We start from the raw sequence: 18,208 nt of genomic DNA on the forward strand, positions 1-18,208 counted from the left end.
GAGAAGGATAAGTTGAGTTTTGAGTGCTAATTCTGAAAGTATCAAATAAACAGAGGCACCACTCCTACCATTGCATAGCGAAATTGGTGCCAACACGGATTTCCACGTATCGAAATCATGATGTGTTTTCAGCTGTGGAATGCCTCCCTCTCATTTTGGCAAGACTACGAAGAAGTCGATCTAAGGTAGCCTCACTGTGTATGCCAGAATCTTCTTTGTTTTTCTTGGTAAACATGTTTCACTGATGAGTTCTCAAACCAAGAAGACTGCACTTAATCGCAAAGCTAATCCAGTTCTGTAGTTAATCTGGCAAGTTCAAGTAAAGTCAGACCACTCGACTAGTGACAAAAGCAACCAGCAACCAAGACCCTCTTCATATTTGGGGCTCTCCCATCTGCCCAAGTTTTGCACATTATTGCTTGCTTATGTGTCGCAGTTCCAGTGATTCATCATCAATCACAGAGAAAGGTTCCTTCACTTTGTCCATACGCATCAGTATTATTTGACCTTAAGAGAGTTGTTGTCTCCATATAATTTGAATCGCAAAGAATTGGTTTTGCTTAAAAACTTTAGATTTGGTAATTAGCAGCCCAGATTTAATTAAAAGTCACATCAATCGCGGTTCAATTGCAGAGCCATCTCTTTTCGCGAGTGGAAACTGTACGACGAATCTTATACGAATCCGAGGCCCGACTGGACTGACTGGACTGCCCACTACAGAAGAATATTTTCGCACTGGATATAAGTAGAGGTGGCAAAATGGGTGATTTGGGCGGGTTTGGGTTGGATAAAATGGGTAATGGGTATAAGTGAGTCAACCCATTTATATCCATTTAATTAGATGGGTATAAATGGGTAAGTCAAAAAATGAGTTGGGTAACCCAATTATCCATTTATAACCCATTTATTCTAATTTTTTACAAGCTCATATAAATTCATTTTGTAAATTAAATTATCAATTTATACCATTTTACACCCATCATTAATTTTAAATATTTACTTATTATGCCAAATAAGTCTAATTATCAATTTTTTTTTCCATCCGCGTGCCATGTCGCAAAATTACATATTATTTAATAATTGAACAATGAGAATCTAAAAATTTGGACTAAATAATATGAAAGTTAACAAAAAAATTTAATCCAAAACTTTGAACCCCTAGTATTTTTTCGTTTATAAATTTAAAATTTCATTTGAAAAGGTAAGAAAGAAAGCTAAAATTTGTCATAAATTGATGATGCTAAAAAATGATCAAATTAATAAATTACAAGGAAATAAAGTGATAAGATAAAACCAACAAATAAATATAATAAATAAAACAAAAATAGTTAAAAATCCTGATGAAGACTAGCAATCACTTCATTTAGCATACAAATAAAGACAAATTTTCAATAAATACGAATAACAAGCATTCAGCTTCTCAAGCTTCGTACAACTGCATAGCATAAATGATAAAACTCCTCTAGCTCACTGGTGAATGAAGAAAAAGAACGTGAATGAAGAAAAAGGTATCCTTAAATGGGTTAAATGGGTTAGATGGGTTACCCAATTAAACCCATTTATTAAATGGGTTTAATTGGGTAACCCATTTATATCCATAAATAAAAATTTAATGTACCCATATCCAATTATTAATGGACGGGTATGAGTAAAATTAATTAAATGGTTTTATTTGACACCTCTAGATATAAGTATGGTGGTGCCCCGCTCAGAGGGAAATTGAGCAGCAAGTTGCAATCTTCATCCGAATTTTTCAGAAGGCCAAACGACAAAAAATCTCGAATCAAACCGGAGGAGGAGGATGGCTAGCGAAAAAGCGAAGAAGACCATCCTGAAATTCGACACCGAGGATGATGTCGCGGTGGCTCTGGCCAAATACACCGCCGATCTCTCCCAAAGATTTATCCAAGAGAAAGGTTCTTTCAACGTCGTCCTCTCGGGAGGTACCCTAATCGACACTATGAGGTACTACTATATAATCAACAGTACGATGTTCTCCTTTTCTTTTCTTTTGTTTTTTTAGCTTTATTTTTTAAATAAAAAACATCATTTAATAAAATTCAACAAAGCGTGCAAGGAAAAAGTTAATGCTCCAAAATCGATTTGGGTTTAATGGAGCAGATTACTATGATTCAACCTCACATATTGATCCCATGATTAACGTTAATATCCATCCATATTTCAGGTATCTAACTCAGGCCCCTCACAAGGAATCAGTGGATTGGTCAAAATGGAGCATATTTTGGTTGGATGAGAGGGTGGTTCCCCTGGATCACAAGGATAGCAATTACAAACTTGCCTACGATGGATTTCTTTCAAAGGTGACTTCTTTGTTATTTCTGCTGTCATTTCTAATTTAATTTCTTACTCAGGCACAATGGTGTATTATGTTTTCGAGCGTGCGTCTAATTTGCAAGTGGAGTGAGTTCTAAATTTTCAATTTAGCTATATGGCACGGCACAGTCTCGGATTCTAATGTAGCTATCTACAAATATTGGGATGAAAACAAAGAACTCTCAGCAAAAAGAGATGCCAAGACGAACGGCCTGAGGGTCTACCAGTCTTCTTATTACTATTTAATAAGACGTGTTTGGGGAGGTCTGTAGCTATTTTACTTGCACCAGCATCGGGTGAACATTTTCCCAACGGAAGGGGCTTGACTTTGTAGCCATAGCTAGCTAGATTGATGGAGCAGATACATCTGCGGCCTCTGGTGGTATTGACGCTAGTTGTCTGTTCTTTATTACTACTTTATATGCCAAAATCTATACTCTAGAATCTCGATTTGAAATTGACTTTTCACAGCTGAGTGAATTCCGAAAGTTGAAAAGTTTATACGGCCGTTACTTTGTGAATTCTGTTCACGATGCTTAACCCAGAATAAGATGACTGATCTTTTTCTATAATCCTTTTTATTGAGCTGGAAATACCAAAGAGGAACTGGGAACGTACGTCAACCGTTATAAAAATGTATCTGAAATGAGAAAATGGCCAAAATCATATAATTTTGAACCCACGCCTTGAAACGAACACTGTAGAATCTGATGTAATGGACTTCCCACTAATTTGAAGGATCGAATGTGAAGTCTCAAACAAGAAGCCATTATTGTTTCTCTGTTGTGCTTGTATCTGCTGCCTCTTCACAGCTGGGTTGTTGGCCTTGCCATATCGGAAGGCATCAATCAAGTGCTTTCTTTGTTTCAGGTATCAATTCCAGGTGGTCAAATTTTTCCCATCAATGACAAAAAGTCACCTGAGGGTGCAGCTGAAGATTACGAGGCCCTTCACCGGGATTTGGTCGAGAGAAAGATCCTACCTTTGTCAGATGCTACTGGTTTCCCCAAATTCGATCTCATGCTTCTCGGCATGGGACCAGATGGGCATGTGGCTTCTTTATTCCCTAACCATCCTCAGCGAAATGAGGAGGAGCGTTGGGTGACCTTTATTACAAACTCGCCAAAACCACCTCCACCAAGAATCACGTACACCTTTCCTGTGATCAACTCTTCGTCAGAGATTGCAATGGTGGTAACTGGCGCCGAGTTAGCCACTGCAGTGAAAGATGTGCTGGGGAATCCCAACTCGAATTTGCCTGCCGCTGAAGTTTCCCCCCAGGGACTTCTCACCTGGTTTTTGGACAAGGATGCTGCTTCAAAACTTTGAAGCACCAGGGAGTGTCCCTCACTCTTTTCACCTAATAAAATCAGAGTGCCACATGACAAATAAATATTGGCTACCTGGAGGTTGGAAGTAGGCCCAATTACTTGAAGCGTTATGCTTTGTCTAAGAACGATGTATTAAATCTTGTTACCTGCCTGAATCCTGCTCTGTTTCCGACACTAATAGTTAAGAGACTGATGAATCATGATGACTAATAGTTAACTTCTAGTGCTTGTTCGCGTACTTCTGTTGGTCCTAGAGAGCTGAAAAGCTAGCAATCTGATTGTTTTCTTGAAAGAAGGATCCCAAGTACTAGAAACCGGGGCTGCAAAGCAAGGAGTTGCGGATATTATCGGCTCTAACTTCATCCGGCTGGGAGTTACGATGGGGAGCAAGTTAAAGGTACCACATGAGGAAATCTAAACTTTAAATTCTTTCCCTTGGGCCTGCTGCCCCATACCAATCATCATAAGAGAAAAAGTCTCAGCTTCTCAACGCAGTACAACTGTAACAAGGATATTCCAAGTCTCAATCTACCGAGGCATTGAGGAGTACTTAGTTCTGTGGTCTTATCATATTTTTAGCACTCGCCTGAGAGGCATGGCAAGGTCGACCTCTTCATCATAGGCTGCATCGTTTTTTTTTTTTTGGTTAAGATCGCCGAAACTCTGCAGCCGAATGCTTTGACAAAAAGAAAGGCTTTGTTTCGTTCCTGCATTATATGGGCTTGAGATATCAGATATGGTCCAATTTTTGCGGTAGACAAATCTTCGACTTGGCAAACTAGAATTTTCATATTACAAGCCAACCACCCACTTTATTTTTTCTTTTGCAGCAATTTTTTTCATGTTGGAAACAGTAAATTAGTTAATCTAAAGCACTGTTGATCAAGCTTAGCACGTTGAGACAAACTTTGGTCTTCCTGCATTGTGGGCTTGAGATATCAGAGGATATATAAGCTTTTTGGGCATGTCTTCTTCCGACTGGAATTTCTCGTTTAGGTCTCTGTCTAAGAATCCAGACAGGAGAAGGAAGAAATTTTTCTATGATGGTGGCGTTCTCAAGTGCATCCTCATCCCAATTAACGCGCATCAGCATAATAATAATGTTATCCAAGTGTTTTTTAGAACGTGCTGACGAGGAAGTCTAGGCCCCAGTACTTTGGATGATACAGGGATTAACTTTTTATCGTGTGTATGATCACTAGGGATTTGTCCGTTTATGAAAATATAATCTCCGCATCCGCATCAAATTGATGATGGTCTGCCTTCCAAAACAAAAATGATGCTCAGTGGGACTGCCAGAAAATGTTCTTTTTCTTTCTCTGGCTCCTTTTTTGATAGTGGAACTTAACAACTACTATTATAAACTGGCGCAATCATATATTTTTTGGTCCATGCGAGGTGGTTTGAATTTCTAACCTGCATGCGAGCATAGTTGTCAAACCATAGAGATTAAACTTGGTCTAATCCAGAGTAAAGAGTTGAACCGTTCCGCCTAATGAACAAGTTAGGCCTCTAGTTCTGGTTTGAATAAGCGTGATTTGGTCAAACCCATTTCACTCGTTGATTTAAGTAAGAATTTATCCGATTTTTAATATGGATCTATCTAACAAGTGCCTAACGGGGGGCACTCACTAAGATGCACGGTGTTAAGATCTTCGAAAAGATAAAATTAATTTATATATATATATGTAAAGGAGAATAGTAATTATTACTATGTATATATAATTGACAGGTTGGATGAGATTTAAGTGTGTTAATGTGTGTGCCTATTAAACATATGTATATGACAAGATTTGAACATTGAATTTTCATTTAAATGTGTGAAAGATTTTTTCACTTGTATTAGTTTTTATTTGATAACTAGTTATTTTTTAAAAAACTTGTTTTCACTTTTTATTATATAATTAATCCTTTTTAACTTTCAAACTAAAAACGTTATCATCATATTATAATATTTGAGTAGTTAGAAAATTATTCTTTAAACAAAAAAAAAATAAAACAATAAAAACTATACTATATCCTTGAAAATAAGTGATATAATCTTGTTTTATATTTGACTATATAATTTATTTGTGTAAAAGTACAATAAAATGAAATTAAGTCTTCTATGACTATTTATATTTCCGTTATATATCTTTTTAAATACAATAATTAGTATCTAAATACATTTCATTAAATATTTTACGTATAGTAAAATTAGTATTTTGTGTACTTATAGATAGTACGTATTACTTTTGCAACGTATCAATTCAACCAATGATCCACCTATTAAACGAGGGCTCCATTGACCCGGTCCGTTGAATTCCTTGTCGGACCAAGTCCATTAACTACGCATCATGCGAGTCCTCAAAGCAAGTCTTCTTTCTTGGGAGCAATGCCTATTTGTCTTTATACGGCCCCCAAAGAAGATGACTTTGAATTAGCAAGAGGAATAGGAATAGTCATCCATCCCTCAGATTCATGAATGCCATAAATTCCTCTAATATTTTCTACGCAGATATTAATTTGCCATCTGGGTTGTCTGAATAGTTGGTGCCATTGAAGTTAACTTGTACGAGAACCAAGTCGGTAAAGGCCGAAGACTCTTGTGTGTTTGGATTGCAATTTTTTAAAGAAAAAATTTGAAAAATTGTTAAGTTTTTTGTAAATATATTTTTTAATTAATTTTTAACTTTATATATATCAAATTGTTGCAGTAATTTTTAAAAAAAAAAAATCAGAAAAAATGCAATCCAAACAAGATTGGTTAGATCAAACAGGAGTACAATTTAACGGCACGAAGAACAAAATCAAACTTCCTTTGCTGGGCAGTGTTGATTTCTTTCTTGCCCTAGTCTCAGTTTAGATGTTATGATGACCATCAAAAAGAGTCAAAAGAACGCATCTTTTTCTTTTCTGGTTGTGCGACAGTCAATTATGTCCCGAAACTAAAAGAGCTGCCAACAGATCAAAGCCCTTGGTATCGCCTGTTGCATCTGTGCCTTTTGTATTCGTTCAAGAAAGGGGCAGAACGCCAAATTAAGAGAGACTTGGGTATAATTTGCACCCATTTTTTTTCTTCCCCTTGTGTAATGTCTAGTCCACCGATAAAAACCATTAAGGAAGCGGGGGTTCAGATAGTAATAAATTAATCATCACTCTCGCGAGTTAATCACTCAAAAAATTGAAGTCATTAGAGATGCGCCTGCCTGAAAAGGATGCAGTAACACCAACAAACATAATCATAGCCATTGCTCGTGAAGCAGTTTCAGTGGCTTTTAACAAAAAAAATGCATCGACCGCAAAGAAAAAGCAGACACAAATTAACATTCATTATTATTACTAAGGATCAGACCAAGAATAAAGAAGAATCTGGTGTGAAAAATTGGACGTACAACTCTTGCTTGTAAAGAACGAATGGAATTTGGTCGCGGGTTCATTTGCTACACCGTAGGGTAGCCTATTCTCGATGTTGCTGACACTAAAAGATTATTCGTTCTTGTTACTTTTATCCGAGAGCAAGCTGTTTATGTTATTATTATAAAAGAAAATTCTTGCTAAAAGAAAATTACCCTGTTGGTGAGGTTTAAAGAACAGAGTGAATGAGTGTTATTTAGCACTTAGTAGAGGTTCCCTGCTCCCTTGTCCTGAGTCCCACATCGGTTAGTTAGAGTGTGTGTGAGTTCCACTTAAGTTTCATGGTGCAGTCAAAAATCAGCAATTGCCTTTTGGTTGTACTTGTGCGGTTCTCTTAGGTGTAGTTTGTGAAAATTCTTGCTAAATGCTGTTTTATATTATTATTATGACCATTTCTTTTATTTGCAAAAAATCGTCAAATACTTACTAGTTTATATTATTATTACCATTTCTTTTATTAGCGAAAATTCGTTAACGTCGTTCTTGCGCGCAGAACAAATACTAGTTAGTACGACACAAGCTACGTATTAAAAATGGAAATCGTTCTAAGACAGAATAAACACATGATGGTAGCACCCGAAACCAAAGAAAGATCTGGAAAACCCCAATATGGAAATTGCTAAGTGGACTTAAATCAGTTTCGAATCTTCTGTCTCCAAATTAGTCTCTATCTCCTCTGTTCCTTCTTTATACAATTGACACGTGTCTCTAACTCTTTGATAATCCAAATTCAAACAAACCGATAATAACTAATTGACAAGTTTACTCAAAACCAAAACTTACAATCTTCTTCTTCATGTAAACTAGAGTTGAAGAAATTCTGATAGGTAACTATCGCTTGATTTATCCGAAGAAAAAAATAGTTTTGAGTTATTGGAACCGCTTGATTTATCCAAAGGCAAAAAAAGTTTTGAGTTTTCTATTTTAATTGATTTTGAATAAACTTGTCAACTGATTATTATCGGTTTGTTTGAGTTTGGGTTATCAAAAAGTAGAGGTGGCAAATCAACCCACTTAACTAGATTTACCCATACCCGCCCATGAATAGATAGGTATGGGTATCTTAAATTTTTGTATACGGGTATAAATGGGTTACCCAATAATACCCATTTATTAAATGGGTATTATTGGGTAACCCATCAAACCCAATTAACCCATTTAAAATTCTCTTCCCCCCAAGTCTCTTCTTTTCCCCTACCTTTTTTTTAAAAAAAATTTTCATTTTGTCATGATGTTAACATTATTATTATTATTATTATTTGTTGGTTTTATCTTATTATTTTATTTTTTCTTAGTTTGTTAACTTGCTCATTTTTTAGCATTACCAATTTATGATAAATTTTAGCCTATTTTCTTATCTTTATAAAATGAAATTTTAAATTTATATATGAAAAAAATGTTAGGGGTTCAAAATTTTTGGATTAAGTTTTTATATTAATTTTTATAGTACTTAATTCAAATTTTTATATTCGTATTATTCAATTATTAAATAATAGGTAATTTTGTGACATAGAGTATAAATGAAAAAAATTGGTAATTAAGTTTATTGAACATTATAAGTAAATATTTAAAACTAATGATCGGTACAAAGAGTGGTATAAATTGATAACTTAGTTTGCAAAAATGAATTTAAATGAGTTTGCAAAAAGTTAAAATAAATGAGTTATAAATGGGTAATTGGGTTACCCAATTCATTTTTTGACTTACCCATTTATACCCATCTAATTAAATGGGTATAAATGAGTTGACTCACTTATACCCATTACCCATCTTACCCAATCCAAACCCGCCCAAGTCACCCATTTTGACACCTCTATCAAAAAGTTAAAGACACGTGGTAATTGTACAAAGAAGAGATAGAGACTAATTTACAGACAAAAGATTCGAAGCCACTTAAATCGGATTACTACTCCTCCTCCTACAGGAGAACTATTTTTTGTACAGAACGAAAAATAAAGCCCAGTTGCCATTTCTGAACGAGTTCAGCCTAACTAGAAAACCACCCAGTAATTGGGCAACCTCCGATTTAGCACGTATGCACCAAAATAGAAACAAAGAAAATCATAGGTCTAAGGCTTTGCTTGGATTGCTATTTTCCGTAGAAAAATTTCGTCATTTTCCGTGAACACATTTCCCCATTACCTTTTTTCCTCACATACATCAAATCGCTACAGTAATTTTTCCATGAAAAATGACGGAAAATGCAATCCAAACGGGACCTAAAACTTTTAAATTACTACTTGATTTTAGTTTAATAATAACGTTTTGTGAGATTAATTTATGAAAATAACTAAAAACAAGTTGACCGAGATTTATTATTCTCTTATTTTTATTTTTAATTCAAATTCAACTCGATGAACATTAAACTTGATATCTACGAACTTGACCTTACCTCTAGTTCAGTAAGAGCTTGTCCTAGCTTCATCTCAAATGTTCGCATCACTGTATTTTGCATTTTGTTTCACTTTTGATTTCCCTTTTTGCTCTCTCTTATTTTTCTTCTTATTTTTTTTCCCTTTTTGCGTTGCCACTAGTTTCTCGTACGTTAATACTTTTATGCCATGTTGAAAAGAATTGGTCCTTCCTCTCACTAGGAACGCCCCCACTCACGTAAACAAAGAATACAAGAACCAATTTATGGATACTTTGAGGTTTATTTGTTTGCATATAGTCTTCGTAGGTTGCAATTTGTTCACTTTTTGTGGTAATTTGCTTGCAATATTATGATAATAATGTTTGTTCACTCTAATCATCAAACTAGGGGTAGAGGACCTGAGAGAGAGAGTTGCGAAATGGACTCAGTGCATTTGGAGTTTCATGCAATTGAATCCAATTGTCGTATTCTTTACATTATTTGATATATAGTTACGTTATATTGTTATATCAATAAAAAAAAAAAGTGATGTACATAAATAAAATACTCGAGGTATATTCAATATTATACTATAATGTAGATGTACATAAAAAAATCCAAATACATATAACAATTGCATCAAATTACACAAATCATAATTGTCACTGAGTCCCCTCCCGTTGAAAGGATTCAGTGAAACTAGGGTTCCATGCGATTCAGTTTGGTTATTAGATTTTGTAATATTTGGTGTATAGTTATGTTATATTATTGTACTTGGAATATAATATTATAGTATATTTATATATCAAAAATTTGACCACATATAATGACAGGACAAATCACATAGAATACAATCGCAAAGAGCACTCGTAGAAGAGTTGTCTTCGCATCCCATCCTATAACCATTCCCAGAGGAAACGATTTCTCACCAACCGAAACAATTCAGGGTAGAGATTTTCCTGTTTAAAAATTTTGTAATAGTCAACAATTCAACATTGAAAGTCTTAAAGAATTATTAAAAATGTGATAGTCACGGGATTTGAATATTATTATATTTTTGTCGTAACGTGAATAATTTTATAATTTAATCTATCCTAATATAGAGGAGGAGGAGCCGACGAGAGTTAAATCATTGTCAGAGAAATTCATTTTCTATAATCTAACCTACTCCAATTCAAGAGGAAAGGAAGCTAATAGGAGTTAAATCACGGAGAAAGTAACTAAAAATAGTCATGTATAATGACAAATTGACCGAAAGTAAGGATTTTTTTCTCTTCTTTTTTAAAAAAGATGCGATGTAAGGATTAGTGACCACCAAGCTTAATTATTTGTTGGTGACCACCGGCCCAAAGTCTGGACTTTCCTCAACCAAAAATATACAGAACTGAGCCTAGAGAGTAGAGTAGACTGCCTTAGAGAGTCTATAGAGAGAGAAACAAGAAGAACGAAAGAAGGGAAGAAAGAAGAGACAAGGAAAGGGACTGATGAGGAAAAAAGTAAAGTGAAAAAGAAAAAGAAAGGAAAAAGAAAAAAGAAAAACATTGGGAGAAGAAAAGCAGTTGGTGATCTTTAGGTTGGTTATGGTGGAAAATCCACCAGGCTTGATGCAGGGTAACTGCTGCTGCTGAGGGGCAAAACTGTCATTCCGGAATCTTCCATCTCTCCTTTACTCTTTACATCCATCATCCATGCTCTTGCTCTTCTTCTTCACTACTTCTACAGCCTCAGCTGGTGGACCTTCCCCTGTTGTTGAACTAATCAGTAACACTATCAACAAGCTAACTGGAATCTTCCTTATCGGCGGCGGCGGCGGCGGTGGAGACGAAGGGCACGACAGTGGATTCTGGAAGTACACAACAGCTTCTAATGCCGGAGTAGCTTTCGCTGTCACGGCCTTGGCCGGTCTCGCCTTGGGCGCCGCCGTTCTCTGCAACACTAGGTAAACTGGAAGCACGAAAACCAAAGTTTTCAAAAAAAAAAAACTGAAAATTACTGCTACAGAATGAAATTTGACATACCTTAGGAATCAAAGTCCATTGGTAGAGTAAGTTATCTTTCTCCGAAGAAGGGATTTTTTTTTGGGGTTTTAAAGTGTTGTAAGTTAGTAGATGAAAGCTCTCAGACGAAGTCAGACTTCGTCATCTTCCAATTCCAATTCACCGTCTTCGTCATCGTCGTCGTCGTCGTCGTCGTGGATTTATTTGAGATCGGTTCTATTCGTAGTAGCGTCCTCTTCGCCAGCTTCTTGTTCTTCTTCCGATCGGTGAGTCTCTATCAATATCTACTCCGTTTCTAGATCTTCTTTTCCATGTACCTCGCTATGAATTTTTCTTCTCCAATTCTACAGGTAGAAATGCTAGTGTTCTGTAAATTTAGATCTCTGATTTCTGAGTAGTGAGTAGTCGTCAGTCAGTGTCGAGCTCGCCATAGTCTCACTTCCTCAATCAGTGAAGCATCTTCTTCATTTTGTCTTTTCCCATTTTGCATCAAAAGTGGCTGAGAGTTTAATGGTGTCAACGTTGGTTAATGGATTTCATTCTGTTTCACGTACTACATGTTGCATCCACATTACTGATTGTTCCTTTCTATATTTGATTGATAGCGTTTCCTTTTGTTTGGAGAATAAGACTGTTATTATTTTAATTTTTTTTTTTTTTTAAAGTTGGGTACTTGATGTTGGACCAGTATGCATTGCAATAGTGTGTCAAGCAAAATTAAAGTTTGACTGGTGCTCTGTCTTGGCTGTGCAATTGCCATTGTTTAGGGTGCTTTAGTTAGAAACTCTCTGTTCTTTTCCGGTTGCTGATATTCCATACAAATTTCGTGTGTTTTCATATGTGCAAATGTTTTTGCAGAAGAGAACTTTTCTGGAGTCTAAATGAGCATAGCCTTTAAGATATCAAATAGTATTGTGACAGATCTTTCTTAAGAAAGAGCCTAACTTCAACTCATTTTGCATGATGTCCTTCTAAGGAAGTTTTATCTATAGCAAGGCTGGTTAACCAAGTGATGCTTATGACCTGTTCTGTTTCCTGTACTTCACATCTCAATTTGCTATTTAAATACTCAAACAAATCAAGTTCTGCTGAAATCCTTGTAGCTGAAGATTTTAGCTGTCTGTTGTTGCTGGAGAACAATAATCTGGTTTAAATTCTAACTTGATTTGTACAAATGCCCTCACTTGCATTTCTTTCCTGCCCTCAGATATTGGAAATTAGGGAAGTTCGACCATGAATGTGCCTGGTTTATATGTTTGTTGTTGCCTGGAAAATCTTTCCTCCTTGATCCTTTCAGCTAAACATTTGTTATTTATTTCCAGGGGCCGTCTAAAATCTCCATGGTCCCGAAGAAAGAGAAAACATGCTTTGTCACCTCAACAATGGAGAAGTATGTTTACACCAGACGGAAAACTTCGTGATCGTGGAGCCAAATTTCTCAAGAAAGTTAGAAGTGGGGTGAGTTTCATGCATTGTTTTGTATATACTAATTAATAAGTATTTCTGTTATTATAGAGCTGAACTTCAAAACTTTCATTTTCTGTTCATAGGGCGTTGATCCAAGAATCAGGGTGGAGGTCTGGCCATTCCTTCTTGGAGTGTAAGCCTTTTCACATGTTCCTGAATTTATTTATTTTTTTGTGACTGGCACACATGTTCTTTACTATTTCCTCGGTCCATGGAACAACTTTTCCTGAAGGCTAGACTTGTTTGCTTTCTCTCTCTCCTGTCCGCGCCCCCCCCACCCCCAAAAAAAAAAAAAAACTGGAAGGGGGAACTCAGGGAGAGGCTACTGGAGGGGAGTAAGTTTACAGGATTTCATAGCTAAATGGTGTACATGGTACTTAATTTAGACGTTTTGCTTTGTTGGTTTAATAATTGGAGTATCTTGTTGCCAATTCACATTATGAACACTTGTGCTGATACTTTTTCTGTTACAGGACTTGGGAAATAAATTGCAGATAGCAACTATCTGTATCTGTTTGAGTTACTATTTTTTTTTTTAAATAAGAATATTTAGCATAGCAACTACCTGATGACTTCCACTCTTATTTGCAGTTATGACTTGAGCAGTACACAAGAGGAAAGGAATATTATAAGAACTGAGAAAAGGTATTGCGCATGGTCCCCCCCCCCCCCCCCTCTTCAAAAGCCAAAAAAAAATCTTCTCTTCTCTATCTCTCAGTGCAAGGTTCCTTCCTTGTCTCCTCTCTCTCTCTCTCGCACACACACACACAGTGAGTTTGTGTGTTTTGTTTCAACTTCTTCTAAATTTTCTAGTTTCGGTTGAACAATATGGGTGAATGCAGAAAGGAATATGAGAAGCTTCGAAAGCAGTGCCGCCGAGTTTTGAAACATAATGATGAAATCTTTAAGTTGAGCGAAGCTGGTGGCACAAGCAGCTTCCTCCTCGTAGGCTGTAATTCTCCAAATTCTGAAGATGCTGTCAGTGCTAGGGAATCCCTTTCCAGTGAGGAAAGGAGCCCATCCATCAACTACTCAGAACATCTAACCGCATCAATGTTGGATGGGAATGCTGATTCTAAACGATTTACAGATGCAAGTGTGATTTATGATTCTGATTCTTCAGACTCAGATTCCTCAGAAGACCCTGAAGTCAGTCAAACTTTTCCATCGACTGAAAGTAGGGAGGAGAATGATCCTCGTATGTCCCCCAAGGATGAATCATCTCCTTCAAAGACTGAAGTCCAGTCACGAAATATAGAAGATTTTGCCTCATGGCAGCGGATTATTCGCCTTGATGCAGTTCGTGCAAATGGAGAGTGGATATCGTATTCCCCAACTCAGGCTGCAGTACCAGATGAAAGAGCACGTCGTTCTGCTGAAACTGTTGGGTTGAAGGACTATGACCACCTAGAACCTTCCAGGATTTTCCATGCTGCTCGACTAGTTGCCATTCTTGAAGCCTATGCTTTTTATGACCCTGAAATTGGCTACTGTCAGGGAATGAGTGATTTGCTGTCCCCAATCGTTGCTGTAATGACTGAGGACCATGAAGCTTTCTGGTGTTTTGTTGGTTTTATGAGGAAGGCTCGGCATAATTTTAGGCTCGATGAGGTTGGAATCAGAAGGCAACTGAATATTGTTTCTAAAATTATAAAATTCAAGGATTCACATCTCTACCGACACTTGGAGAAGCTTCAGGCAGAGGACTGCTTTTTTGTATACAGGATGGTGGTGGTACTCTTTAGGAGGGAATTAACTTTTGAGCAAACACTTTGCCTGTGGGAAGTGATGTGGGCAGATCAAGCTGCAATTAGAGCTGGTATTTGGAAGTCTGCTTGGAGCAGAATAAGGCTGCGTGCACCCCCAACAGAAGATTTATTGTTGTATGCCATTGCTGCTTCAGTCTTGCAAAGAAGGAAACAAATCATAGAGAAGTATAGCAGCATGGATGAGATTTTAAGGGAGTGCAATAGCATGGCTGGGCATCTAGACGTGTGGAAACTCCTTAATGATGCACATGACTTGGTTGTGACCCTGCATGACAAGATAGAGACCCCTTTTTGATGGTGTCATTAAAATTATGAGCTTATGACTAACTAATTTGTTCATCTCAGCCGGTGGCGGTGAGGGCCTTTAAACAGAAAGCGCGCAGTAAGACATATTTCATCATATTGCTGGCTTTGAACGTTTTTTGGAGGGTTTAGATGTGCCAGCCAGGTAAACATACTCACTGAGATGTGTATTTCTGGAGTATCCATGCTCTGCTTCTGATCAAAGTTCGTGGAATCATTCAATTGACGTTTGCAACTTAATAGATTCACTACCAACGTGAAGCTATGCTGCTAACTTAGTTCTTCTTCATATAGATGGCCTTCTTATGAATCCCAACCCACCTCACATCCTGCGCTAGATTTGTTATCTGTTCAAATTGCCAGCGAAGTCTGCTTGCTGCTGCTAGTTAAATATTATCAAAATGGTTTCAAGGTCCCCAACATTTTTGGGGAAACATTGCCTCCGGTGGCCTTGTATCAGTATCATTTTTAATAAAATATATTCTACAATCAAGATTATAGATGATAAACAAACAATTCTATCCCATTGAACTGATGTGGCATTTGGATATGAAATGCCAATCAGTTGCTGAATTAGGCGTTTAAAAGTTCGCTACTATTAGTCACATGCATGCATTATAGTTGTCTTATATTTAGTGTGAGACCAAAATTTGAAGAACAGGCACGGTACAATTGCAAAAAAATGGTGCTCGATGGGTCATAACACGTATCAGTGACTAGGTGAACAATGGCAGACTCCCCAACCAGTGTAAAAAATGCATGCAGCAAGCTGGGGTTCTAACCTACTACCGCTTGAGAGGACTAGCAGAGCATTTCGAAAGTTGGAAGATAGCATTTTTTAATTAAACAAAAAAAAAAAGACTCGAAGAACACCAAACAAGCTAAAAATTCGACCATGCAAGCGCAACTGGAGTCCTGACTCCTGATTACAACAAGTATAAAGAGAAGAAAAGCGCAAGTCTAATGGAGGATAATGCAAAACCGGATGCTAACTCGAGAATACAAGTCCAGAATCAGCAGCAAAAGTTATTTTAAGAAAATGTAGTGACAGTCAAACACTACGTAAATGGAAGGTCATCATAGGACCAGAGCCAAGTGCATAGTAATTGTTTACTTCTCCTTGGTATAGTGTCGGACAGCAAAGGCCAAACCCATGATCAAGAGGGGTACAAGAAACTGTAAGATCTTGATCACGAATTCTGGAGTCTTGTCAGGGTTATACTGGGCTTGCTGTGGTGGGATGTACATGCGTTTCAGGGGAACTGTGGCCTTGTCTATCTCCCCAATGTAGTATTGGTCCATCATATCTCTAGCAGAGTCACTATGGCCAACATCCTCAAAGTCATTTGTTGCATCTTTCCCTGAACATTCCATATAATGATTAGAACAGACCTCCAAAAGTCATAATCAAGGCCCAAAGGTCAAGAATTAAGTGTAGCGTCAGCGCAGGAGAATTTAACAACATTACCAGTTGCTGAAAGCAAAACTTCATCACCTCCAGGATGTTCTTCCATGAATGGGGTAACATCATACACCTGAAAGGAAGTCGGCAATTGTAATGAATGTAAAGTAGCAGAAATGCTCAAAACAGAGAAAAAAAAATCATCAATAATAACAACATTTGCCCAACAGCTTAAACAAATAATCTCCAAAGGGCCCATCAGACCTAAGAGTGCTAGGTTTTCTTTAGCCCATCAAATTGGTTTCAGAATCCTTGCACTGGTAAAGTTTGAATTAATACGTCAACTGCAGAACTAAAAGAAGCCATTGTTTCACCAAACTCACAAATGTGCAAAGATGTTCAAACCCAAAAGAAGGCCAAAAGACTATGATTGCATCCTAAGAGAAATCTTTCAACATCACCTTTGCAAATACAAATTTGTTGAACATCTTACAGATGCTTTTAGCTGATTATACACGCCGACTCTCCTAGAGTGCTACATCATTTCATCTGTAGCCCCGTAACAACTGATTACAAACCTATAGCGTTTGGAGTAATTGTTTGAAGATGCAGTGGTGTACAAGTAGCAGAAAGAGTATGAAACAGTATACAGGGCAAGTTTCCACTCTCCTGGATAAAAACAGTCTGTTGTAGAACAGAATGATACCATTTAGGGGGAGACAACAATTTTGCAATACCTATTTGCCTAAACAACTTATCATCAAATAATGAAACGGTTGATCCTAGGACCTCATATTGAATCACCAAAAAGATCTGAGCCATATATGACCCAATTCAGCTTTTAATATTACAGTTGTTTGCAAGTGACAATGATGTGAGCTGCATCAGCATATATTTAAGCACTTCAGGCAAGTAGCATAAAAGAAGAGACAACTTAATTGGCCCAGAGGATCCAAAAGTACAAAATTCCTGGAGCTTCTGCTGGGCCAACAGAATGACATAAAAGTTATCAGAAGGGAAATTCATCTAGAGAGAGAGAGAGGGAGAGAGAGATAAATTCAAGAAATTTCAAAAATCAACAGCAAGGGTATAACAATGAAGATCGAACATGAAAAACCTAAAAACCTAGTAGAAGCTAGAGACTTTTAAAGTAAGAGAAGAGAGATGAAGCGAAAGGAACAAAGATTTGACCTTTCCATCGATAATCAGCCAGCAATCCTTGGTCTTGTTGTGCTGAACAACCTCGTCAAAGGTGTGAACCTTCTGATCTGATGCCATTGTTTCCTGCAAATACTGAACATCAAAAGTCAAACCCCTCCCGCACCCGTATACCAAAAAATTTCAAAAACTTATATAAGTATATTCATCATATCAGTTAGGTTAGGTGAGGGAATCAGAGTGTTTAGATTCCGTACATGAGATGTAACAAAAGAAACAAACAAACAAGAAGAAAGAAAAAGAAGAATCTAGAGGAATTATTAGCTTACGGGAGAGAGAAGGATTTTCGGTGAAATGTATAGAAAGAATAGATTCTCCCTACCTTCTCTCTCTTTCCTTCTCCTTCTCGGATCGTTAGCCAAACTACCAACACAGAATCTTTGAAACAAGCGAGAGAGAGAGATACAGAGCTCGAGCGTACGAGAGCAGCAGCAGCAGCAGCCTGCAAGTCCAACACCCACAACTTGAGGGCGGGCCGCGGTATTGTATATAAACTACACACAGAAACAGATCTTACGGTGGTCGGGGTTGGTACGGTTCAAAATTACGGAACTGTCCCCGGAGCGGTGGCACGTAACCACGCGCCTCCTGCACGAGAATTTACGAATGCTGATGCATATGCTAAAATGAATCTACTT

The 18,208-nt window shown here is 37.2% G+C and overlaps 3 protein-coding genes across 7 annotated transcripts; 2 read left to right on the forward strand and 1 right to left on the reverse strand.

Annotated features, from left to right (window-relative positions):
* The first annotated feature begins 1,697 nt into the window (after positions 1 to 1,697).
* On the forward strand, positions 1,698 to 3,903 carry LOC113729883 (probable 6-phosphogluconolactonase 4, chloroplastic). The gene is made up of 3 exons (XM_027254187.2): positions 1,698 to 1,965; positions 2,186 to 2,321; positions 3,205 to 3,903. Exons 1-3 carry the CDS (start codon positions 1,802 to 1,804, stop codon positions 3,661 to 3,663), a joined length of 759 nt encoding a protein of 252 aa, XP_027109988.1. The 5' UTR covers positions 1,698 to 1,801; the 3' UTR covers positions 3,664 to 3,903.
* Positions 3,904 to 10,754: 6,851 nt separating this feature from the next.
* Positions 10,755 to 15,443, forward strand: LOC113729885 (rab GTPase-activating protein 22-like). 2 transcript variants are annotated; one of them, XM_027254191.2, is made up of 5 exons: positions 10,755 to 11,677; positions 12,734 to 12,869; positions 12,962 to 13,011; positions 13,470 to 13,523; positions 13,721 to 15,443. In XM_027254191.2, exons 1-5 carry the CDS (start codon positions 11,523 to 11,525, stop codon positions 14,940 to 14,942), a joined length of 1,617 nt encoding a protein of 538 aa, XP_027109992.1. In that variant the 5' UTR covers positions 10,755 to 11,522; the 3' UTR covers positions 14,943 to 15,443. The 2 variants fall into 2 exon arrangements, with proteins under 2 accessions (XP_027109992.1, XP_027109991.1); XM_027254190.2 differs by having other exon boundaries at positions 10,968 to 11,353; positions 13,721 to 15,224.
* Positions 15,444 to 15,818: 375 nt separating this feature from the next.
* LOC113729887 (cytochrome b5) lies at positions 15,819 to 18,208 on the reverse strand. Of its 4 annotated transcripts, none has more exons than XM_027254194.2 (4): positions 17,893 to 18,208; positions 17,544 to 17,645; positions 16,419 to 16,485; positions 15,819 to 16,311 (listed from the first exon to the last, which is right to left on the reverse strand). In XM_027254194.2, the coding sequence occupies exons 2-4, from the start codon at positions 17,628 to 17,630 to the stop codon at positions 16,061 to 16,063; spliced, it is 405 nt and encodes a 134-aa protein (XP_027109995.1). In that variant the 5' UTR covers positions 17,631 to 17,645; positions 17,893 to 18,208; the 3' UTR covers positions 15,819 to 16,060. The 4 variants fall into 4 exon arrangements, with proteins under 4 accessions (XP_027109995.1, XP_027109999.1, XP_027109997.1 ...); XM_027254198.2 differs by having other exon boundaries at positions 17,544 to 17,636; positions 17,840 to 18,208; XM_027254196.2 differs by having other exon boundaries at positions 17,840 to 18,159.

This window comes from Coffea arabica, chromosome 2e (assembly GCF_036785885.1).
Source record: "Coffea arabica cultivar ET-39 chromosome 2e, Coffea Arabica ET-39 HiFi, whole genome shotgun sequence".
Taxonomy (NCBI): Eukaryota; Viridiplantae; Streptophyta; class Magnoliopsida; order Gentianales; family Rubiaceae; genus Coffea; species Coffea arabica.

What these genes read in the sequence shown, in the direction of transcription:
- LOC113729883 (XM_027254187.2), top strand. Translation starts at nt 1,802, where the DNA reads ATGGCTAGCGAAAAAGCGAAGAAGACCATCCTGAAATTCGACACCGAG. An exon ending in ACCCTAATCGACACTATGAG is followed by an intron (nt 1,966 to 2,185) that starts GTACTACTATAT and finishes TCCATATTTCAG; the next exon opens with GTATCTAACTCAGGCCCCTC. An exon ending in ACGATGGATTTCTTTCAAAG is followed by an intron (nt 2,322 to 3,204) that starts GTGACTTCTTTG and finishes TCTTTGTTTCAG; the next exon opens with GTATCAATTCCAGGTGGTCA.
- LOC113729885 (XM_027254190.2), top strand. Translation starts at nt 11,103, where the DNA reads ATGCTCTTGCTCTTCTTCTTCACTACTTCTACAGCCTCAGCTGGTGGA. An exon ending in GCCGTTCTCTGCAACACTAG is followed by an intron (nt 11,354 to 12,733) that starts GTAAACTGGAAG and finishes ATTTATTTCCAG; the next exon opens with GGGCCGTCTAAAATCTCCAT. An exon ending in ATTATAAGAACTGAGAAAAG is followed by an intron (nt 13,524 to 13,720) that starts GTATTGCGCATG and finishes GGGTGAATGCAG; the next exon opens with AAAGGAATATGAGAAGCTTC.
- LOC113729887 (XM_027254194.2), bottom strand. Translation starts at nt 17,630, where the DNA reads ATGGCATCAGATCAGAAGGTTCACACCTTTGACGAGGTTGTTCAGCAC. An exon ending in GGCTGATTATCGATGGAAAG is followed by an intron (nt 16,486 to 17,543) that starts GTCAAATCTTTG and finishes ACTTCCTTTCAG; the next exon opens with GTGTATGATGTTACCCCATT. An exon ending in AGTTTTGCTTTCAGCAACTG is followed by an intron (nt 16,312 to 16,418) that starts GTAATGTTGTTA and finishes TGGAATGTTCAG; the next exon opens with GGAAAGATGCAACAAATGAC.